The sequence below is a fragment of the Vigna angularis genome, chromosome 5 (genome assembly GCF_016808095.1).
Source record: "Vigna angularis cultivar LongXiaoDou No.4 chromosome 5, ASM1680809v1, whole genome shotgun sequence".
NCBI classification, from domain to species: domain Eukaryota; kingdom Viridiplantae; phylum Streptophyta; class Magnoliopsida; order Fabales; family Fabaceae; genus Vigna; species Vigna angularis.
In genome coordinates, this window is record NC_068974.1 from 3,026,644 (window position 1) to 3,041,917 (window position 15,274).

The window sequence follows — 15,274 nt, forward strand, 5'->3', positions numbered from 1 at the left end:
TTCTTTTCTCCCAGTCACCAGGAATTTCTCCTCCTCTTCCAATCTTTTCTTCCTTGTGTACCTGAAACAACAAACAATGGTTACCTACAACCTTGAGATTTTCATCTTTACGGCTAGTCATGGGTACATCTTGAAATGCAGCTTTATAACTAGCTTCTTCCTCCTGTGTTTGCGTCTCATCTTTAAAGACGTCTATAACCAATCTCTCCTCCATGTCCTAGAGCACCACTATACCTTCATTTACATCAATGATAGCTCTGGCCGTTTTCATAAACGGTCTTCCAAGTATGATAGGTATCTTCTCTGTCTCCATCTTCATCACCACAAAGTCTGCCAAGAACTGAAGTTTGCCAACACAAACTATAATGTCCTCTGCAATCCCACATGGCTCCTTTGAAGATCCATCGGCCATTACTAGATTAACCTTTACAGGTTTCACATTAACATTGCCGATTTGCTCCAGTAAAGAGTAAGGTATCAAGTTAACACTTGAACCTAGATCAAGAAGAGCTTTCTTCACCCTTTTCTTCCCTATGGTACAAGGGATAGAAAAACTGCCTGAATATGTTGCTTTATGAGGGAATGACTCTTTTTTAACAGTTATACACTCCTTTGCCTCATCATCTCTACGTCTTTTCTTTGTAGAGATTTCTTCATTAGATTTAGTGTAAACCGTAATCTGTTGTAGAATCTGTTGCCAAGGTGCATCATTATCCACCATTTTGAATAATTCTGTGAAGTCCAGTTGTTTCCCTTGATGGATTGGAAAAGGAAAAGTGCTTTTGCTCTCTATTTCTCTTCTCTCTTCTGTATCTAACTCAACTTTCTCATCATCAACACTATCTACCACCTTGCACTCTTCTCTGGGGTTAACCTCAGTATTAGCCCCAAAATTTCTATTTGGCCTTTCTTCCACCTGTTTGGTGATCTGCCCCATCTGAATCTCCAAATATTTGATAGCAGCTTCAGTGCTCTTTTGGGTAGACTCAGTTTTCTGTATGAAATTGCTGAGAGTTTCCTCCATCCTCATGGACCTTTCATTAAGCATAGATAATTGTTGCCATAAGGTGGGTTGTTGCTGCTGCTTATTATATTGACCAGCTTGCCCAGTTTTGTTAGCAAAATGATGAAGATGAAGTTTTGATGATGTCCAAATCAAGTCAAGACTAATCAAGAATCAAAATGAATTGAAGACTTGTAGTGTGATGGAAAGCTTTTGTAATACTCTTAGAAATATGTATAGGACTTAGATCAGAAAAAGAAAAGTGTTTTGTAAAATTACTATAGTAAATCATTGCAACAAAACACTATAGTACTATTCACATGAATAGTAACACTATTCACGTGAATAGTGACGGTTAACGGTAAGAGTATCGCACTTAACACGGACGTTGGAGAAACTAGTCGTTGAAGAAACTAGTCGTTTATGACCATTGAAGAAACTAGTCGTTTATGACCGTTGGACAAACTAGCCGTTTATGGTCGTTGGAGAAACTAGCCGTTAAGTTTGTCTTTTAGTAAATGGAAGAGCCTTTGGATGATTTTATAAATAGACTCTCATTTCCTCTCAAGAAGAGAACCAGAGACACAGAAACTCTTCCCTTGTGCTCAAAATACTCAGAAATTCTTGAGACTTGTGTGTTCTTGTTCGGCTTGTGAAACTCTTGTCTGTGGAGCTGGTGAAGTGCTGCTACGGTGACAGAGGAAATAGCCGGTTCATCCTTGGTGTGTCTAAGGAGGTGTTCGGAAGAGAATCATCCTTCGTGAAGTATTCGGAGGAGGTGTTCATCCTTTGTGAAGACTCAAAGGAGGTGTAGTTTCATCTCTTGTGGTATCAAGAGAGGTGTTTTCTAAACTCTTACAAATTGTATCTTTGTGATTGTAGTTTGTAATTGTTTTGTGATTAGTGAATTGTTTATCTTGTTTTGAGATAAGCGACTGGACGTAGGATTGGTAAGATCCGAACCAGGATAAAATCATCTGTGCAATTTTCTCTCAACCTTACTCTTGCTTTATTTGTCTTTATTAATTGCTAAGTAAGTTTATTTGAGTAGAAATTAAAAGGCACACGTTTGTATTAAAAACCCTCTTGGTTTGTTATTCCACGCTAACCATTCCGCTGCAGCCGCTCCTGACAATTGGTATCAGAGCTTGCTTTGATAGTCATTCAAATGCCAGGATCACATCAAACCTTTGCAGAGGGTACTTCTATCAATAGACCACCACTATTCACAGGTGAAAATTACGCATTCTGGAAGGTAAGAATGCAAATTTTTATGGAATCTATTGATATAGATATTTGGGATGCTGTTGCATTTGGTCCTTTTGTTCCAACTAACAATATGCAGGAACCAAAGCCCTGTGACCAATGGACTGCTCAAGATAAGAAAAAATTTGGTAATGATGTAAAAGCTCGTAATATTATTTCATCTGCTTTAACTGTTGATGAGTTTTACAGGATTTCTGTTTGTAAAACTGCTCAAGAAATGTGGGAAGTACTAAGAGTAACCCATGAAGGTACAGATGATGTTAAGAGAGCTAGAAAGAATACCTTAATCCAGGAATACGAGATGTTGAGGATGAAGCAAGGGGAAACAATAGTAGATGTTCAAAAACGCTTCACCAACATTGTCAATCATCTCATTGGACTAGGTAAATCTTTCGATACTGATGAGCTTAATATAAAAATTCTGAAATCTTTAGACAGGTCTTGGCAACCAAAAGTGACTGCAATTTCTGAGTCACAAAATCTCAACACAATGACTATGGCGGCATTATTTGGAAAGTTGAGAGAGCATGAACTTGATCTCGGAAGACTTGATGAAGAAGAAGCAAAAGCCAAAAACAACAAGAAGAGTTTGGCGCTAAAGTCGGAGGTTGAAAGAAGTAAAGGTAAATCGGAAGATGAAGACTCAGACGAAGAAGAAGAATTGAGACTCATGATAAAAAGGCTCAACAGGTTCATGAAGTCTAAAGGTAAAGGAAAATTTAGATACGATAAGAAAGATAATCCAGTATCTTCCTCATATTACCGATGCTACGGTTGCGGAGAAAATGGACATTTAAAAGCAGACTGCCTAAATCAAAAGAAGGGTGAAGAAAAGAAATTCTTCAAGAAAAAGAAGGCATACATTGCATGGGAAGACGACAATGAGACCATTTCAGATTCAAGCTACTCAGATGAAGAAGCAAACATCTGTTTAGTGGTGAACGACGACGCTGGAAGCCAAGTAAGTACATCTAGCGATTCTGATAATTCTAGTCAAATTAGTGAAAATGAATTGCATGAAATTTATGCTGCTTTAATAGTAGAATCTGAAAAATTAGATAAAGCCCATCAGAAATTGAAAAAGGATTTCAAAAATTTAAAGTTAAATTTTGAAAATATTTCTGAAGAAAATAAAAATTTGAAATCAGACTTTGAAAATATTCTTGAAGAAAATAAGAATTTAAAAATAAATTTTGAAAATATTTTTGAAGAAAATAAAGATTTGAAAAATAAAGTTTTATTTTTTGAAAAGGGTAAATTTACAAGTAGTGATGAATGTGCTTCTTGTGAAAATTTTAAGAAACTACTAGAACAAACAACCTCAGGAGAATGTAGTAAAACTAATGAAAATAAGGTTGTTAAAAATAAGTATGTTCCTAGAATTAAAAATAAACATAATCATAGAACCCGTAGAACTTGGGTAGAAAAAGGAACAACTTATAGGAACACAAATGTTGTATCATGCTTTTATTGTATGAAAAAGGGTCATACATCAAACAAATGTAAAATTAAGCATTATGGTGTTCCAAGTGGTAGATATATTTGGGTTGTAAAATGATTTCAAATTTTCAAACTAACCCAAAGGACCCATACAAAATAGTTGGGTACTTATTGTTTAAAATTTAGAATTTCTTTAAAAACAATATTTAAGAAAACTTTTTAAAAAAAATTGTTTTGTTCTAAATATTTAAAAAGAAGAATTAAGAAATTTTTATTCCAAGGTAGATGGAACTATTTTTCAAACGGAAAACATTTGAAATAGAAGAATGTGTGCATGTTGTCTTTGATGAAATTGTAGACCTTGAGGCAAAACCTCTTGAGTCATTTGAATTACATGCAGGCAATGATGAAGAATTGTAGAAGACAACAAATGAAGCGAAGAATGATGACAATATGAAGATCTAAACAATGGTTTATAAGTTCTTTCTCCTAAAAATATTTGCTTTAAATATCCTATTGTGCATGTTTGAATGAATCTTTAAAATTGAAATATTTTTAGCTTATATGCATACATGCTTTTATTAAGGGGGAGTATTATCTTAGGGGGAGAACATCAAACACAACTTTTTAATTATGATCAAAAAGGGGGAGAAAATGTTTAAAGCTTATTTGCCTATTTGTACTATTTGTGCTTATTCACTAATGCACCTTTTCTTCCTTAAGTTGTGTTTTAAATACAGATTATTACCAAAAGCTTTAAATCAAGAAGTTTTTTATCATCATCAAAAAGGGGGATATTGTTAGCAAAATGATGAAGATGAAGTTTTGATGATGTCCAAATCAAGTCAAGACCAATCAAGAATCAAAATGAATTGAAGACTTGTAGTGTGATGGAAAGCTTTTGTAATACTCTTACAAATATGTATAGGACTTAGATCAGAAAAAGAAAAGTGTTTTGTAAAATTACTATAGTAAATCATTGCAACAAAACACTATAGTACTATTCACATGAATAGTAACACTATTCACGTGAATAGTGACGGTTAACGGTAAGAGTATCGCACTTAACACGGACGTTGGAGAAACTAGTCGTTGAAGAAACTAGCCGTTTATGACCATTGAAGAAACTAGCCGTTTATGACCGTTGGACAAACTAGTCGTTTATGGTCGTTGGAGAAACTAGCCGTTAAGTTTGTCTTTTAGTAAATGGAAGAGCCTTTGGATGATTCTATAAATAGACTCTCATTTCCTCTCAAGAAGAGAACTAGAGACACAGAAACTCTTCCCTTGTGCTCAAAATACTCAGAAATTCTTGAGACTTGTGTGTTCTTGTTCGGCTTGTGAAACTCTTGTCTGTGGAGCTGGTGAAGTGCTGCTACGGTGACAGAGGAAATAGCCGGTTCATCCTTGGTGTGTCTAAGGAGGTGTTCGGAAGAGAATCATCCTTCGTGAAGTATTCGGAGGAGGTGTTCATCCTTCGTGAAGTATTCGGAGGAGGTGTTCATCCTTTGTGAAGACTCAAAGGAGGTGTAGTTTCATCTCTTGTGGTATCAAGAGAGGTGTTTTCTAAACTCTTACAAATTGTATCTTTGTGATTGTAGTTTGTAATTGTTTTGTGATTAGTGAATTGTTTATCTTGTTTTGAGATAAGCGACTGGACGTAGGATTGGTAAGATCCGAACCAGGATAAAATCATCTGTGCAATTTTCTCTCAACCTTACTCTTGCTTTATTTGTCTTTATTAATTGCTAAGTAAGTTTATTTGAGTAGAAATTAAAAGGCACACGTTTGTATTAAAAACCCTCTTGGTTTGTTATTCCACGCTAACCATTCCGCTGCAGCCGCTCCTGACAAGTTTGCCCTTGACCAATACTTGGGTGTGGTTTCCACCCCTGATTGTAGCTTCCTTGACGGTACCGATTGGTCATGTAGTTTACATCCTCCACGGCTTCAACTGGAAAGCCACATTGACCATTGATATGTCGCCTCCACACAATTCGCACAACTGGGTTTGTACCTGTGCAGCAGTTTTCAACTCTTTGGGTAATTGTGCAAGAGTTTTAGTCAGAGTCTCCAGCTGTTGAGTTAGAATTTTGTTTTGAGCTAGCAGGGCATCATGTGTCTGTAATTGGAGGACTCCTTTTTGCATAGGAGCTCCTCTCTCATTGTGTAGCTCATTATCACTAGTGGCCATGTTTTCTATAATCTCTGTTGCTTCCTCTGGAGTTTTCCATTTAATATTGCCTCCTGCTGAGGCGTCCAGCATCATCTTGGTTTGTGAACCAAGCCCTCCAAGGAAAGTTAAGACTATTTCCTGATCTTCAAAGCCATGCGTGGGTGTTTTTCTTAGCAAGCTTTTGTATCTGTCCCATGCATGCCCCAGTGATTCTTCTATACCCTGCTTAAATGAAGAAATCTCTTGCTTGCCTTTTGTCACCTTAGATTGTGGGAAGTACTTGTTTAAAAATTTTGTGACCACTACTTCCCACTCTGTGAAACTTTCTTCTGGGAAAGAATTCAACCAAAGCTTAGCATTGTCTCCCAATGAGAAAGGAAACAAGCTAAGTTTGATAGCTTCGTCTGGAACCCCATTAATTTTGACTGTGTTGCAAATCTCATTGAAGGTAGTGAAGTGCTCATATGGGCTTTCATGAGATAACCCATTAAATTGGTTGCTTTTCACCAGTTGAATCAGTGCTGGTTTGACCTCCATATTAGCTGCATTGACTCTAGGTCTAGCTATACTGTTAAAGTGCTGAGGTCCAGCTATGTTGGTGTAGTCAGCAAGAGTTCTTCTAACATTGTTGTTCTCCATATTTTCTGTGCTATGAACAGAACCTTGTGGTGATGATTGTAAGAGAGTTTCTGGAGAAGGAAAAAGTTCTCTAGATGTTCGGATTCTTCTCCTCCGTCTACTCTCGTCTATACCTTCAAGCAGAGGTTCTGTTGTTTTCTTGCTCCTTGTTCTAATTGCTTCCTGCATACACAAGAAAACAAAACCCTAGAAAAGATTTGTTAGCACAAAAAGATATAGGAGAAGATATAGATTCAGAAGATAAAAGATTCAAAGGATAAGATAAAATAATATAAAATAAAATAAAATAAAATCTAATCAAATCAAATCAAATCAAATCAAATCTAATCTAATCAAATCAAATCAAATCTAATATAATCAAATAAAATAAAATAAAATCAAATCAAATAAGATAAAATAAAATCAAATCAAATCAAATCAAATAAAATAAAACCAAATCAAATAAAAACCGAAAAAATAAAAACAGAAATTCAAAATTAAAGTCAAAGATAATCAATAATCAAACAAATTAACCAGTTAAACCAGAGTCCCCGGCAACGGCGCTAAAAACTTGATGGACAAATTTATGATCACCAAAATATGATGTCACAAACTTGTTGAACAATCGGCAAGTATGACCGAATCGTTTCAAGTAATAAACTCGGTAAGACAAAGTATCGTTCTCCCAAAGGACTCACGACCTAGTTTAGTTATGTGATTTGTTGATTAGCTAAGACTTAAGAACGAAATAATTGGATTTTGATATGCAAAAGACGAAAATAAACATGTATGCATGAGGTTGATCAATGGCAAAAGCAAAAGACAAGCACTTTCAATGAAATATATATATGAATATGTTGTTGGGGTTCAATTTCATCTTATCCACTCTCATATATTTTAGGAATTCAACATTCAAATCATCATTGTTAATGCCACTCTCTAAAGTACCTTTCAAGAAGGCTTCTCCCTAATTACGAGTTCATACAATTCCTAGCATTCCTAATAATTAGTTCATCAAGTGCAGGAGCTTAACGACAACCAATATAATATTGGGAGAAATTACCCAGATCTAGACTTCCCCGTACGTTCCCGTATCGACAAAATCAATAATCATGCATTGAATGAGTTAAACAAAGCAAGCATTAAGCAAAGAGGAAAAACCCTAACTAATGATGAAAGAAAGTATAAATCTTAGATTAAGATGTAAGCACAAATTTCATATATGAGAGCTTCAAAAGATTACATTGACTCCCCAACAAACATACAAGGTTTAGTTCACCATATTCATGGTGAACGTAGATGAACGATAATGAAAGAATGAAAGAGATAGAAAAACCCGAGAAAGAGAATAGGAGAGCTGTCACCATCTCCCAATCTACCCCCAAGGGGTGAAGAGAGAGTGTTTGCTTCGTTTATGCCAAAGATACAAACCCTAAGACATCTAGGTCTTTAAATAGGACATAAAAATAATAGAAAACGGGTCCAGGCCCAAACAGATCATAAAATCGCATAAAACTGGCCCAAAACTCGTCTGGTTGACTTTTTTCGTATTCTGGTTGACTGGTTGACTTTTTGGTTGACTGGTTGACTTTTCTGGTTTCTGGTTGACTTGTCTCATTCCATCTCTCTCCTTCTTCACTTCTTTCACTAAATTCACCTTAAAACCTGCACAAAAACACTGAAATCAAGCATAAACCTGTCCAGCTCTCTTATTTATGAAAATGTGGATAAAAACATGATTTCAAGCTAGTTTCTAAGTGTAAAGTTTGCTTTTTGTGTCAGTTTTAAGCATGAAAATAATAGTTTTTCAACTGTTATCACCCACTACCAAACGGTCGTGCGCTCTTCTGTTGACACCTGCACTCCACTTACTGACTTCCGAATCTTCCATTTTGACACTTGGCGTTAGCGTAGAGAGTTTGTGAGTGCGTTTTTAATGGTTATGAGCAGGGTTTTGGGTGTAATTAAATGAGATTAGACAGGTGGGGTTTAGGTGCATTTAATGAGGCCTGAAAATTATTACATCTGAGCTTCTTTATAACCATTTTAGAGGAGAAAAGTAAGAAATAATTTTTTTTTAAAATTAAAATATAAGTGAAAAGTAAAAATATTAAGAAATAATAGGATAGTTTATGAAAAACAATATATACTCGTCTCTTGTATGGGTGTTTAGGAATAAATATTTCCAATTGAAATTTAAAATATAAATAAATAATTTCGGATGGATTACATATAACAAAATAGATGAAATGATTATATTAGTGAATTTAATAACAAAAAGTATATTCAATTTTTTTATATTAGTGAATTTAATTGTAAAATTATACTTCTCACATTTATATATAAAATAGAGATGGTAAGACTAGACTGATCTATTCCAACAAGCCAAATTGAAAATTCTGTCAGTCCCAACTTGATCTATTTTTTATATAAACTAAAAAAAAATGACAACGCCAACTTTTTGACAACTATATTTTGCCAACTTTTTGACAACGCCACGTGGCCTTGTTTCATTGGTTGGTTTTAAAAGGTTTTTTTAAAAAGGTGGAATTTGTTCAGAAGGGTAATTTTGGAATGAATTTGGATAGAAACTCCTTTTTGTAGTTTATTTTTTCAGATTCACTCTTTTTGCAGTTTGGTTTTCTCAACTCTCTCTCCACCATTGAAGCTTCCATCTCTCTCCACCATTGAAGCATCCATCTCTCTCCACCGTTTCAGTTCTCTTTGTTCCTCGCTTTTCTTCACTCTCTGTCCACCATTGAAATGTTGTTTCTCTCTCCCCTTTGAGTTTGAGTTCGACTTTTCTTACTTTGTGTCTTGGGTCATTTGGTCACTGTCGAGGATTTTGTCTCTCTCTTTATCCATTTCCCCATTTTTTGATGGTGTGACTGTGGGCTCGTTGGCGGTATATATCCCTCGTTTTGGAATTTTGTTGATTTTGGCGTGCATTGTCGTTGGCGACATTTTCGTGGTTGTGTAAGTATTTGGCTTTTGTCTCCCATTGTGGTTGGCGGTATTTCTCCCAAGGTTTGGGTTTTTTCGCACACACCATTGAGGTTGGTATCACTAAGGTTTGGGCTTTTTCGCACACACCATTGATTCATTACCAAACTTCACATTAGAAGTTGTAGAAACCATCAACCATGACCAACAAGGGTCCTTCATTCATAAAATCTTAAAAACACTCATAACAAACAAAAAAACAATCATGGGGAGCGCGGTTGTCACACTTGGGTAGCACATATCAACTTTCAGTACAAAACTGCAAATTTAACCTGGTAATCGATTACAACTTTCTGTAAGCGATTACAAGTGCATGTCTCCAGTGTGTATGGTGCAGGACCTAACCTGCGTTGCTAAGACCACCCAGGATGGGTCTTCCCTACACAAAAGACTTACCAAACTTCACACTACAAGTTGTGAAAACCATCAACCATGACCAACAAGGGTCCTCCATTGACAATATCTTAAAAAGACACTCACAACAAACAAAAAACAATCATGGGGAGCGCAATTGTCACATTTGGGTAGAGCAGATCAACTTTCAGTACAAAATTGCAATTTTAACCTGGTAATCGATTACAGCTTCTCTGTAAGCGATTACAGGTGCATGTGTCTAGTGTGTATGGTGTAGGAACATGTTAAGTCATTGAATTGTTGAGAAAAAATGTCATTTAGGTGCTTTCATGTAAGTTAGATGAGCTCAATAAGCATTTTTGGCCAATTTCTGCCCTGGTAATCGATTACAAGGGCATTGTAATCGATTACCCGAGGAAAAAGCATAATTTATACAGAAACTTATACTGTACTCCCCAAGTAGATGAATACTGCTCTCCAACTCTATTTTTCTGACCTTTGCTACTTGTTTTGTTCTTAACTTTCTCCACCAAACTCCAAATGACTTGATGCTTGTTTTGTTGGAATCTAGACTCAAAGAGCTTTCCAACAAAACAAGAATCAACTCATTTGGAGTTCGGTGGAGAAAGTTATGAGCAAAACAACCAGAATAGGTCAGAGGTGGTAGAAATATATAAAAAGTTAACTTTAAGGAATTAACTGCACCTACTCAGGTGTCCAAAAATTATAAATTAGTAATCATTGGAAAGATATTTGACTCTACTTTCTAATAAAAAAAGAATCACATCATTTGGAGGTCTGTGGAAAAAGTTATGCTTAAAATAGTAAACAAAGGTCAAAGTTGACAGCATGGGTTATGCACCTCACCTCAATTGGAGAAAACCACCTAAATGGACATTTTTATTTTGAAGAAATCAATGACCTAACCTCATTATTGGTGCAGAGAGCTCACCGAATAACATTGAACTCATTCACCCATCTCAAAAAAGGAAAAATTCAACAAAAATAGAGAATGGGGAGTAGTGTTCATCTAGTTGGGGAGTACAGTTGAAGTTTCTGTACAAATTACCCTTTTTCCTCTGGGAATCGATTACAGGGGTCTTGTAATCGATTGCCAGAGGAAAAAGGGTAATTTGTACATAAACTTCAACTGTACTCCCCAGCTAGATGAATACTAATCCCCAAAGTCGTTTTTTTTACCTTTGCTACTTGTTTTGTTCATAACTTTCTCCACAGAACTCCAAATGACTTGATGATTGTTTTGTTGGAATCTAGACTCAAATAGTTTTCCAACAAAATAAGAATCAACTCATTTGAAGTTTGGTGGAGAAAGTTATGAGCAAAACAACTAGAAAAGATGAGAGGTGGTAGAAATATATAAAACGTTAACTTTAAGGAATTAACTGCACCTACTTAGATGTCCAAAAATTATAAATTAGTTGTCATTGGAAAGAGTTTTTAGTCTACTTTCTAATAAAAAAAGAATCACATCATTTGGAGGTCTGTGGAAAAAGTTATGATTAAAATAGTCAGCAAAGGTCAAAGTTGACAACATGGGTTATGCACCTCACCTCAATTGGAGAAAACCACCTAAATGAACATTTTTATTTTGAAGAAATCAATGACCTAACCTCATTATTGCTGCAAGGAGCACACCCAATAACATTTAACTCACTCACCCATCTCAAAAAATGAAAAATTTAACAAAAATAGAGCATGGGGAGTACTGTTCATCCAGGTGGGGAGTACAGTTGAAGTTTCTATACAAAAGACAATTTTTTCTTTGGTAATCGATTACAAGACCCCTGTAATCGATTACTAGAGAAAAAATTGTTATTTGTACAGAAACTTCAACTGTACTCCCCAGCTGGATGAACAGCACTCCCCAAGGTCATTTTTCTATCCCTATGGGTGATTTTTTTTCTATTTTTTTATTTCTGTCTCTGTAATTGATTGCCAGGGGCTTTTATAGGTGTTTAAACCAAGGTAGTTCAACTGGACTCCCCATGATGGTTTTGTCTGTGTTTTTGGTGACTTTTTCCAATTTTTGAGATGGTTGAGTGAGTTTAATGGTCATGTGTACCAAATCCATTAACATTCCATGATGAGAACATATTTTGGTTCAATCCATGAATATTAACATTGAAAAAACATGTTGTGAATTGGAAATGTTCAATACAATTCATTACAATAATTTTTTAAAATATTAACGTCAGCATGATTGGAAAGTGGACATTCCATAATTTTATCAAGTAGACATTCCTCTCCTCATGAGTCAATCTTCCATTCAAAACATCAACAAACTTGGTTTTGAAAGAATGTTGCACACACAACTGCATAAAAAAAATCCATGTTAGAACAATCCAAAAAATAATTAACTAAACAAGAAACACAAATTGGCAAAGAGGAAATGGGAAAGGCTAAATGAAAAATGGGAAAGAGGAAGTGGAAAATGGGAAAGGGAAAATGCGAAAGGGAAAAAGGAATAGTGGAGATATCTTGCTCTCATCACCGAAGTCACCGGAGTTTTCCATTTCCCACAACAAAATCAATATAAAGGAGAACATGTTTCTCACTGGGTTGCTTCGCCGAAGAAGATGAGCTAAAATAAAGAGAAACGAGAGAGAAAAAAGAAAGCTTGAAGGGAGAAAGGAGAGAGCTTGAAGAGAGAAAGGAGTGAGCTTTAAGAGAGAAAGGAGAGAGCTTGAAGAGAGAAAGGAGAGGGAACGATGAAAGAGGTTAGAGAGAGGATGAAAATGGAGTAAGGGAAAAGGAAAAAAGGGGAAAGGGAAAATGAGAAATGAAAAATAGGAAATGGAAAATGGAAAGGGAAAAGAAAACACCTTGTTACCGGAGCATTCCATTGCTTCACCGGAGTCTCGCCGGAGAAGATGAAGCTTGCTTCGTGAGAGAGAAAGAGAGAAAGGAGAGAAAACACACACAAAATGAAAACCAAAATGCAACAGTGGAGGAGAATGAAAACAAAACTGAGAGGAACATTTTCGGAAGCCAAATTCATTGTCAACTTTAACGAAAGAAAATATTTTAAATGATCCAATAGCCTTTTGACACGTAACGTTGTCAATTTTTTGTCAAAATTGCGTTGTTAGAATATCGCGATCCCTTTTAATTTTACCTAGATTTTAAAATTGTCTACTTGTCACTATTATATTCAATATAAAAGAATAATGACACTTTAATACTATATTATTTTTCTTACATTTAAATTACAGTAAAATAGATCTAAGAGATTGTGTTTTATTAACATTTACGTTCACACAATTTAAATATTAGAATACATTATAAGCATTTATAAACTTTGATTAATTATATTATTAATACTTCGTTAATATACTTGTATATTATAATAAAATAATATTAATAAATAATAAATGAAACAAATAAATTAATTTTAATATTTTTGAGTATACGTTTTTGTACTATAGAAATAAATAATAAAAATAAAATAACAAAATAACAAAAAAAATAAAATAATTAAGTTAGCATTTTAATAATAATTATACTTTGTGTTATATTAAAATAAATAATTAAATAAATTAATTATTGTAATATATTTTTATTTTGAAATATAACTTTTTTATTTATTTCATTTTTGAAATTTATTTTAATTATAATTTATATTTTTAAATGTTATTATTATTATATTAAAATATTTTAGAAATTGCTTTTTAAATATATTAATATAGAAAAAATTATTGGTCAAATCACATTTCAAATATTTATTTATTTATTTTGGAGATGTTTTTCTTCTTTTTGACTCACTAAAAAAGAATTTTTCTTTTGGTTAAATATGTTTTTGGTCTCTTAACTTTCAGTGAAAATTGGAATTAGTTCATCTTTAAAACTTTGACCTAATTTATGTGTGAATTTATTTTTTTTAACTAAATTTGATTAGATTTATTTGATGTTTCAATTCATGATAACATTTGAATTCTTTATACCGTTTAATACATTTTTACTTAATGTTAATTGAGAAATGTATTTAAAACATTAAATAAAATTAATAAAATTTAATTAAAAGAACTAAGTTCACATATTTTTAAAATTTGAAAACTAAATTAATCCAAATTTTAAAGAAGAACTAATTCCAAATTTTCCGATAAACGAAGAAGACACGTGTTAACCCTTTCCTCTTTGAAGAATGGTGATGGTTGAAGTTGCACACAGCAACTACATGAGCCATTTTCTTGGTCCAGGCAAGTATTGATAGTAACCACTTTTGTTTATCTGGGTTCATTTTATTAATCTTTTGCACCTTTTGTTACATTTTCACATTCCATTGAACAATTTAGAATAGAACTAAAGTTTTTGGTTTTAATTTTCAACATGGATGAATCATTGTCGAGCATCATGGAGGTGAGGGAAGATTTCATGGTTTCACCAGATGGTGACAGTAAACCAACTTTGAGATCTGCCTATTTTCAGAAACCCCTTGCAAAGTCCCTTGAAGGATCAATTTCTGAGGTCCTTTCAACTTCTATGAATATGCCACTGCCACCTGTTTTTGAACCAAAGAAGTGGCCTTTGATTGTCCATTTCAGCTGGTGGCGCTCCAGAAAACGGAAATGGGTTGAATGGGTGGATGCCCTTCGAGACAGGTATGAATCAGTGTGGAAGAAAGTTGGTATCTTTGAAGCCATCATGAGTACCAAGTGTTCCCTGGTGAAAGATCGGAACTTGTGTATTGGGGTTGCTGAGAAGTGGTGTCCTCAGACAAATACCATTTTATTTCCATGGGGTGAGGCAACAATCACCTTGGAGGATGTTATGGTGTTGGGGGGTTACCCTGTTGTTGGTGATCCTATCTTCACCACACTTCAAAGCCAGGAAATGATAGAAGTGCAGGAAAAACTGATTCTTGCAAGAAAGGAACCTTGGAAGAGGAATAAAGGTAACGTTTCCTTATCAGCATGGATGGATATTTTTCGCAATAGTGGTAGTGAAATAGAGCATGAAGCATTCCTAGCAACTTGGTTGACAATGGTTGGTTTTTCCCCCAATGACTGTGTTAATCAACTTGTTTTCCCTATTGCCATTCATCTTGCTAGAGGGAACCCCATTGCTTTGGGACCAACAGTTTTGGCCAGCATATATCAGGATTTGTCTTTGTTAAAGGAAACAGTAGTTGACTTGACAAAAAACTAATACTTGATGAAAGGTGAGAAAAACTGTAAAAAATAATTTGATTGTACACATGGAAAAAGTTGGTGGATTGGGTTTGATTTGTAGAATATGTTTGATTGAATGGATTGTTCCAATGTTTTTTAAATGAATTAAATCAAATTAAAAAATAATGATATAAATTAAAGTGTGTTAATTTTAAGCTGACCTATAATGAACTTATGGTTTACATATCATTTCATTTAAAATTTATCATTGTATCTTAAATGACT

At 34.5% G+C, this 15,274-nt stretch overlaps 1 protein-coding gene across 1 annotated transcript; it reads left to right on the top strand.

The window, feature by feature from the left end:
* The first annotated feature begins 14,018 nt into the window (after nt 1–14,018).
* On the top strand, nt 14,019–15,101 carry LOC108324824 (uncharacterized). Its single transcript, XM_017557751.2, has one exon. It carries the CDS (start codon nt 14,208–14,210, stop codon nt 15,024–15,026), a length of 819 nt encoding a protein of 272 aa, XP_017413240.1. The 5' UTR covers nt 14,019–14,207; the 3' UTR covers nt 15,027–15,101.
* Nucleotides 15,102–15,274: the final 173 nt, after the last annotated feature.

Excerpts from the sequence above, each read along its gene's own strand:
- LOC108324824 (XM_017557751.2), top strand. The coding sequence starts at position 14,208 with ATGGATGAATCATTGTCGAGCATCATGGAGGTGAGGGAAGATTTCATG.